This window comes from Apteryx mantelli, chromosome 2 (assembly GCF_036417845.1).
Source record: "Apteryx mantelli isolate bAptMan1 chromosome 2, bAptMan1.hap1, whole genome shotgun sequence".
Taxonomy (NCBI): Eukaryota; Metazoa; Chordata; class Aves; order Apterygiformes; family Apterygidae; genus Apteryx; species Apteryx mantelli.
In genome coordinates, this window is record NC_089979.1 from 76,611,483 (window position 1) to 76,620,955 (window position 9,473).

At 45.0% G+C, this 9,473-nt stretch overlaps 1 protein-coding gene across 1 annotated transcript in view; it reads right to left on the minus strand.

Moving 5' to 3' along the window:
* Nucleotides 1-6,924, minus strand: part of KIAA0319 (KIAA0319 ortholog) — a 38,923-nt gene extending 31,999 nt beyond the window's left edge. Inside the window, exon 1 of the mRNA XM_013941137.2 lies at nt 6,217-6,924. Coding sequence (XP_013796591.1) covers nt 6,217-6,909 — 693 coding nt within the window. The 5' untranslated portion in view covers nt 6,910-6,924. The remainder of the gene's footprint in view (nt 1-6,216) is intronic.
* Between the last annotated feature and the right edge of the window lie 2,549 nt (nt 6,925-9,473).

The window sequence follows — 9,473 nt, forward strand, 5'->3', positions numbered from 1 at the left end:
ACGTTGCTCAGAGCTGTGTCCAGTTGGGTTTTGAACATCTCCAAGGATGGAGACTCTACAACCTATCTGAGCAACCTCCAGTGTTTGACCACCCTCACAGCAAAAACTTTTTCTTATGTTTAAATGGAATTTCAGTTTGTGCCCATTGTCTCTCATCCTGTCACTGGATATCACTAAGAAGAGTTTGGCTCCCTCATCTTTACTCCCTCCCCAACAGGTATTTATAAACACTCGTAAGATCCCCCTGAGCCTTCTCTTCCCCAGGCTGCAGTCCCAGCTCTCTGTTTCTCCTCGTGTGACAGATCGTCCAAACCCTTAATCATCTCCATGGCCCTTTGCTGGACCAGCTCCAGAAGGTCCATGTCTCTCTCATACTGGGGAACCCACAAATGGACACAGTACTCCAGGTGTGGTCTCACCATGGCTGAATAGAGGAGGAGTGTTACCTCCCTCAACCTGCTGACAACACTCTGCCTAATGCAGCCCAGGATGCTGTTGGCCTTCTTTGTCGCAGGGGCACATTGCTGGCTTATGGTCAATTTGTCCACTGGGACCCCAGGTCCTTCTCTGTGAAGCTGCTCTCCAGCTGGTCAGCCCCAGCTTGTTCTGTTGCAGGGGGTTATTCCTCCCCAGGGGCAGGACTTAGCATCTCCCTTTGTTGAACTTCATGAGGTTCCTGTTGGCCCATTTATCCAGCCTGTCAAGGTCCCTCCAAATGGCAGCACAACCATCTGGTGCATCAGCCACTCCTCCCAGTTTTGTATCATCTGCAAACTTGCTAAGGGTGCGCTCTGTCACATTAATGAGGTCATTAACAAATAGGTTAAACAGTACTGGCCCTAGTATCGACCACTGGGGTACACAACTAGTGACTATCCTCCAGCCGTGGTACTGATCCAGCTTGTGCTGCTGATTACAATCCTCTGAACCCATATTTCAGCCAGTTTTCAATCCACCTCACTGCCCACTTATCTAGTCCATATTTCCTCAGTTTGTCTATGAGGATATTATGGGAGACAGTGACAAAAGCCTTGCTAACGTCAAGATAAAAATATCCACTGCTCTCCTCTCATCCACCATGCTAGTCATCTCATCACAGAAGGCTACCAGGCTGGTCAAGCATGATTTCCCCTTTATAAATCAAATCCATGCTGATTAACACCAATACCCTTCTCGTCCTTAATATGTCTAAAAACAGTTTCCAGGATAATTTGTTCCATCACCTTCTTCCTGATCGAGGCAAGGCTGACTGGCCAGTAGTTTCATGGATCTTCCTTCTTGAAGCTAGGACCACATTTGCTTTCTTCCCATCTGAAGGAACCTCTCCTGATCATCATGACCTTTCAAGGATAATTGAGAGTGGCCCCGCAGTGACATCAGCCAGCTTTCTCAACACTCATGGACATCCCATGCGGGCCCATGGACTTGTACATGTCCAATTTGTTTAAATGTTCCCTAACTTGACCCTCCTCTACCAAGGGCAAGTCCTCCTTGCTCCAGACTTTCCCTCTGGTCTCTGGGGCCTGGGATTGCTGAAGGCCAGTCTTATCGGTAAAGACCAAGGTGAAGAAGGCATTGAGTAACTCAGCTTTTTCCATGTCCTTTGTCATCAGGTCCCCTGCCCCATTTAGCAGCAGGCCCACATTTTTCCTGGACTTCTTTTGCTGCTAATGTACCTGTAAAAGTCCTTCTTGTTGCATTTCATGTCCTTCACCAGATCCAACTCTGGATGGGCTTTGGCTTTCCTAAACCCATCCCTGCAAGTTCAGACAGGGTCTCTGTAGTCCTCCTAGGTCACCTGTCCCTGCTTCCACCCCTTGCACGCTTCCTTTTTATGTCTGAGTTTAGTCAGGAGCTCCTTGTTCACCCATGCAGGCTTCTTGCTGCCTTTGCTTGATTTCCTGCTCATTGGGATGGACCATTCTTGAGCTTGGAGGAGGTGATCCTTCCAAAAAAAAAAAATCAACTATCTCTCCTGGACCCTTCTTCTCTGTATTCTTTGAAGCAGATCTCTGAACAGGCCAAAGTCTGCTCTCGTGAAATCTAGGGCTGTGGTCCTGCTATTTGCCTTTTCCCTCCCCTCAGGATCCTGAACTCTACTATCTCATGCAAGCCAGGGCCAGGGCTGTCCCTGACCTTCACATCCCTGACCAGTTCTTCCTTGTCTGTAAATATCAGGCCCAGCAGAGTCCCTCTCCTCACTGGCGCCTCAATCAACTGTGTCACTGTATTATCAATGCACTCCAGAAACCTCCTGGATTGCTTGTGCACTGCTGTGTTGTGCCTCCAGAAGATACTCGGATGGTTAAAGTCCCCCATGAGGACCAGGACCTGCAAACATGAGGCTTCTTCCAGTTGTCTGAAGAAAGCCTCATCTACTTCTTCCTGACCGGGTGGTCTATAACAGACCCCTACCACAATGTCACCCAGGTTGGTCTGTCCACCAATCCTGACCCGTAAGCTTTCAGTTGCCTCATCATCTGTCCCTAGGCAGGTCTCCATGTGTTCCTGCTGCTCTCGCACGTACAAGGCGATTTCTTCTCCTCACCTTCCTGGCCTATCCTTTCTAAAGCACCTGTATCCATCCATTGCAGTACTCCAGTCACCTAAGCTACCCTATCACGGTTTTGTGATCCCAATGAAATTATAGTTTGCAACTACTTGAAGACCTCTAATTCCTCCTGTTTTTTCCCCCCATGCTGTGTGCATCAAGTGCATAGACACCAAGCTTGCTGATTTCCCAGAAAAGGTATGAGAGCCTTCCCCATAATACTGTCCTGTAGGCACTTTTATGTGCATAAGCATGAGGTCATCACCTTCAGCCCAGTACTGTTGATCAAGAGGTCTCTCCTGCCCACATCACCCTGCAACCTTTGCTTGCCATCCCCATCCTCATTTGTCTGCCTTCATTGTTCCCAGTTTAAAGCTCTTCTCACCAGGTTGGCCAGCCTGTTGACAAAGATAATTTTACCCTACTTGGTCAGATAGATCCTGTCTCTTCCTTGATCTTTTCTTGATCCTCAAAGAGGGTCCCACAGTCAAAAGAGCCAAATACCTGTTGTTGACACCAGCTGTGTAACCAGCTGTTGACTCGCAGGATCCCTCTGCTTCTCAAGCCCTTCCTGCTCATTGGCAGGATGATTAAGGAGATGCCACCTGGGCCCCCATGCCCCTGACCCTCACACCCCCAGAGCCAGGTAACCACACTTGATACATTCTGAGTCTCCCCTGGCAGTAATATTGGGGTTACAACAGCAGCAGGGGGTAATAGCTTGAGGGCCAGACAAGCCTCAGCAGTATCTCCACAATGTCCTGGATCTGAACCCTCAGCAAGCAGCAAACCTCCGGGACAGCAGGACAGGTTGGCAGATGTGGGCCTCCATCCCCTGCAGCAGGGAATCTCCCACCTCCATCACTTGCCACTTCCTCCTGGGGCTGCCACATGACTCAAGCTCAGCCAGCTCAGAGGCTTCACTGCACACTGCTCCCAGCCCTCCATCTGCTACAAAGGCACTGAAACTCTTCTGGAGCTGCAGATCTGCAAGGGGAGCAGGAGCTATCCTCCTGGTACCAGAAGTCACAAGCTTCCAGACTTTGCCATCATGGTAATCTCCATCTTCCAATCAGATAAGCTTGGACTCTGCCTGTCCCTCCTTCAGTACAAATGGGAGTTCAGGCTGTTGAGACTGCAGGGTCTTGGAGAAGATCTGGTCAATCTCTTTCTTGTTGCCTCTGATGCTTCAAAGTCTGTGACCTCCTCCACAGCTCCTTTATTTGATGATGCAGCTCCTCCACCAGTGTACACCTCCTGTAGATAAGGAGACTATATTCCCCTTCCCCAGATTCAGCAAGAGGTCCCAGGCCCATAGGGCCACATCCTCCCTCAGAAGCTCGGTCTGTGTCATTGAGGCCTCAGACATTACAGGGGTAGTTGCTCCAGTCAGGGCTGAAGACCATGCCGTGTAGCGTATCACTACCATTGCTAAGCACAAGCAGGCTGTGCTCACCAATGTCCCTGTCCCCCTTCTCTGCACCTTCTGTACAAACTGCTGCATCTGCCAGCTGTACTCTGAGCCAACACTTCTATAGGCTTCTCCCTGGAACCCATCAAACAGGTGCTTGACCTTTCCTGATCAGGAGTCAGCTGGAACAAAAGCCCAAACCACCCTTTGAACAGGAACAGCTGACAGAGCTCGTGAGAAGCTGCTTGCTAAAGGTCATAGCCTCCTGTAGCTCTCCCTTCCTGCAGCAGCAGGCACCCTCACCTTCCTCCAAAGGTTCCCAAGAGATTTTAGCAGAAGTTCCCAGAAGGTCTCCAAGTAGAGCCCAGGAATTGCTACATTTATTGGCTGGACTCTGGGAGCTGCTTTCAGGGCCTCTCCCCTAGTATCATAACTCTTGGAGGGGAAATGAAACGCATCTCCATTTTCTACTTTTTCCTGTAGGCTTGCAAGAGGCTGGTCATCCTTTGTGGTAATGAGACTTGGTATTCGAGCGCACACTTAATATGGTGAAAAGGACCCTATAATTTCCACTAATAACATTTTGCATTTACAGAGTGCTTTATATTCAAGAATTAGCACATATAAATTCAATAACTAGTAGCATTGTATCTGTGCAATACCTAAAGATACAGGGAAGGGTTTACAGGGAGAAGTAATTTATGTTATTATTAGAGTAATTGGTATAAAGACCACATTAAACTATTTCTAACCACCACTACAATATAGCAACTCAAATTCAGTAATTTCTAACTTTTTAGATTGTCTTTGGAATAATTCTACAACAACATGAACTTCCCAGATATGATAGTCAACATGAAAAATGGCAACCTACAGCCTCCTAAATAAAAAGCCCCATAGATTGAACACCTCCATAAAACCTCCAGTCACCCAGAACACCAAACACTTTCTCCAAAAAGAATCCTTCAGATACCATCCCATACGCTCTGAAATAAGCCAGTCTAAAGATGATTCACCCCCCCCAGCAATACATATACTTCTCCAGAAAGATATCAGAACTTTGAAAAAGAAATGCTTGTACCCCATATGTATTTACTACAAGCTCAAAAGAAAATCCTTGCTGGTCATAGATTTTTGTCATGTACCATCCATTACTGAAATCTGAACAGGAAAATTACTCAACAATTACAAACCATACCCAAAAGAGATTGTACTGTAATGATTCGTTCAACAAGAACACACTTTCTAGCTTTCAACAAATTTCCCAATGTCATCCTTCTCACTGCAGACCAAAGCACAAAAATGATCAGGCAACAAATACAAAACTGGCCAACTTAGCTTCAGATCCATCATTGCTGATGCTACACACAGACAAAAGATCAAAAATCCAAGATAATATAATGCTCATCTCAAAATATGACATTCATCCAATGCAACAAACACTCTCACAGGAACCAAGTGAAATTAAGCAAACACTATACACAAGAGTGAACTCATACAGTGAATTATTAAAAGACAGAACCTTCCTGTTGTCAATAGAAAAACAACCCTTTCACAAAACAATCACTTTATCTTTGATGTCTCAGTGCTGCTCCTCAAGGGAGACATACAGAGAATTTTCAAAACACAAGCCTCAAAACAGAAATTCATAACTCTTCTAGTGACCAAAAAAAGCCCCTCCCACCAAAAAAAAAAAAAAAAAAAAAAAAAAAAACCCTCAGCAGATGCTGGCTTTATAGTTTGTTTCAACCTTCCTGGTGATGTCTCCCTGTCCTGAAGGGGCTAGAACCCCGTTAATCACAAGTGATGGAACTGGTTAATACAAATGGAGAACATTTCCTGGTCTAGGCCATGGGACACTAGAGGGTCCACTAATATTGCTCAGCTAACTTTTTCTACTGGGTCACAACAGGATCAGAGGTAAGAAAGGCAGAATACCATAAGACTGCTATTACACCAGGTCCAAGCCCACACATCTGAAAATTTCAAAGGAAACCCTGTAGTGTCCTAGAAAGAGCTCTGCTCCTTATCATCTGATAGACAGCGTCCTTCAGCAATTCTGCAGCTTTAAGTAAGACAAAATACCCCACTTCAGTCTTTTCTGTGCTGCAGCAGGACTGTAAGTCGGAACTTCAAGACTGTGTTTGAGTTCCCCAGGGTTATGTTTCAAATCAATAGCCTAATTTGATTTGACAAACAAAAACTGCAAAGCAGCCATGCTGGACTCTCCCCGCTTCCTGAAGGGCACACATACCTCTTTTTGCAAAGCATCGTCAGGTTGCACAAGCAGCTGAACAGCTGTTCCGCTTTCCGACGTCTTCACTGGGAACGGCGTGATCTCTGGAAGAGACAACAACCTCTCCGGGGAGTGTTCAGTGACAGGGCTCAGTTCAGAACTGTTTTTATTCAGGGCATTTTCTGCTATCGCAGCTTCCCCCTCCTTTTCAGCCAAGTCTTCCTGGTTATCTCCATCATCACCCACTGAAGAGTTGAAGCCATTTTCACCTGTCACCATCAGGCTCCAGTCAGCATAATCTGTGCTCTCCTTCTGCTCATGTTTGATGTCCATCTGAAAGGGGTCCTGCTCCAATTCCTTATAATCATCTATGTACTCTGGTATTTCCTCAAGGCTGGGATCTTTGCCAAGCAGCGACAGCTCCTTCAGGCTACTCACTTCCTCAGAGGGCTCGTTCTGGAGTCCCACAGTGTGCGCCATGCTTGGGATCACCTGCCCATAGCCCAGCAGCGAGGATGGCCTCTGAGAAGGCCTCAGCACAAAAGTAAGATAGGACTTAACTGTATCAATTTTTTTAGGTTCACAGTTCTTTTTGTATTGACAGTTCACGATGTAACAGCGCCGTTCAAACATCCAGGACAAGTCACAACCAGAGAGGTCGCAACAGGCTGCCATGCAGTCGGACACTGACATAGCATGGGGAACTCGCATGATTTTAGTGGTTTCTAAGTTGGGAGATATCACAGCACCTGAGTATGTGGCTCCTTCTCTGCATTGCTCACAATAGAAACCTGAAACAATAACACCAATATGAGGCACAAAACTATAACCAAACCATAATACAATGTACTATGACAAAAAGGGCTTATCATAGGAGACAAGAGAAAAATCGGTGGTACAAAGCTTAAACAAACACATTTACTTTGCACTAATGTCACCACTACTTTTCTTTCAATGTGTCCATATGCAGTAGTATTTGTACTTAGAAGGATTTTTCAATAGGATCTTGACACATTTTACAAAGTTTCCCTTACTCCCTTGCTACCAGTACAAATGCCAGCATAAAGACAGCAAAGTGAGTTGCCAATATTTAAAAACAAGAACAGAGCAGGAAACAGAAAAATCATGGGGTACCTCCATTCCCCCCATGGCATTGCGAGCAAAACCATGTTTTAAAACAAAACTCAAATAAAAAGTAAGAAAACATGTCAACGTTCCATTTGAGGGAGAAGGAGGGAAAAGATCTACATATGAAAAACTTCTGCCATCTCATTTAACTCCATGAAGGGTCTCCGATGACCCAACATAATTGCTGGGCTTAATCAGAAAGCTGGGGAAAAAATATTAAGTTCTAAAACTCCTAGTGCTTTAACCATTAGTTCCTGTGATATCTCAACAGCTTGCTCCAGAGGGGAACATCTTTCCTTCTTAATAGATGTCACAGTGAAGTTGTGATCTTTAAGTAGGACAGCAGAATTATTTCCATAGCACATCACAGACTGAGGGCAAGGTGTTTAAATTAAGCACAGATCAACATAATGTATCTCTCAGTCAATTTTTTAAATCTTTCCCTATGTGTCTTCTTCCTGGTTACATGTTATGACTTCTCTTCAGAATTCCCTTCTCCAAAATGCAATTTGAAGAATCTGGCCATGCTTCAAAAGACTATTAAGTAAAATGAGCACATTCTTCTTAACATGTTTTTCGATTAGACTTGCTCACTCAACTAAAGAAAACAAAATGTCACCACTATAGAACTAACACAGTTATGAAAGGCAGAGTTTGATTCTTCCTGCCTGGCAGCTCATTAACAAAGGTGTCAGCAGAGTTTTCGTAGTGGAAGCCTCCACTTATGAGGTTCCTCCAGTCATGAGGAATGATAGCATAGGCCAGGAGGAATAAGAAAAAAAAGACAGCTTGAGTAATGGATTCCAGCTCACATCTGTTGAGCTGACAAGGGAGAAAAAAGAAATCAAGGAGCAGGAAGAGGCCAGCAATACAGACTATGCCTGACCACAACCCAGAGCCCTCAGAAGATGTGGTCACTATCCAAACATACACTCTAACCAACAACCAGAGTTTCCACCACTTCCTCCAGGCTGGATTGCAGCATGCTGCCTCACAACACACGGTCTATGAGCAGCTTCTGAAGTACCTGTGGAGCATGGTACTGCTGGAGGTGAACGTATTGCTTGCAAGCTAGTTTTTAAGTTCAATGCAAAAACATACTGCACCACAGAATATTCCCAACAACCTGGCCCTAAGGGACAAGCTGGCTGCACAGCCTGTCATTCAACTACCGACTTCTCTCCCCTCTGCACAACCAGCATGGCAGAGAGACTGAGAGGAACAGACTTCACGATGACTTTGCAGAGCTGGGTATTTGGAGAGGAAAAACAGAAAACAAACAATCACTTTTTGACTTGCAAATGCATATATAACTGAATAGACAGCTGACAAAAAGGATAAATAGCTCCAAGTACCATTCTTCAGTCTCCAGCTACAATTTCATACAGTGCTGGGATGCTGTTTATTCTTCCACTTGACATTTTGAGTGAGAAATCTATCTAGGGGAACACGAACTTAAAATAACTTCTCCTGTCTAGCAACCCAGACAAGAGGTATCTTTATTTGCACCCAGGAGATGTTCCAGTTTGTGCATTTTTCTTCCCCGTTGTGTATAATTATTTCCTCCACATTCCCATTCACCTCTAAAAACATAAGACTGGTAGAGGTTCCAAATTGCCACCATAAATCATTCCTTTAACTGCACCACACAATTTTCACAGGGCCACCAGAGGAGGTATGGGTTAAAGCAGAAAGGCAGGAGTCGGGCAGCCTATTTAACCGTTCTGTCATTCTGAAACATATATCCATTTAGTTAATACTGTAAATCAGTGGAAACATAGGAAACAGGCCTTTGAAAGGGTAAAACAGAAACATGACTCAGCACACTCCCAAGGTAAAGCATGACTTTGAACCTAAATTGCCCAAGTGAGTGCCATAGCCACAAATCTCAGCTTCCTTCTTTTTCCCTATCCAAAATGTCAAATGGTCTCAGCTTCATCCTGATAAGGAATGGGGGAAAAAAAAATTTTGCTCCAGAATTTCCGTACAATGGGAAAATTATTTCCCAGCCAACTCTAAATTACATCTAACAGCGTGATCCAAATATCAAAGCAATTATAGTTTCACCTCTTGCTTCAGATAAAGTTACTCCTGGCCGAGTTGAAATTCCAACAGTAGCTGCGCAAAACTGGAAGAATTAAAGAGGC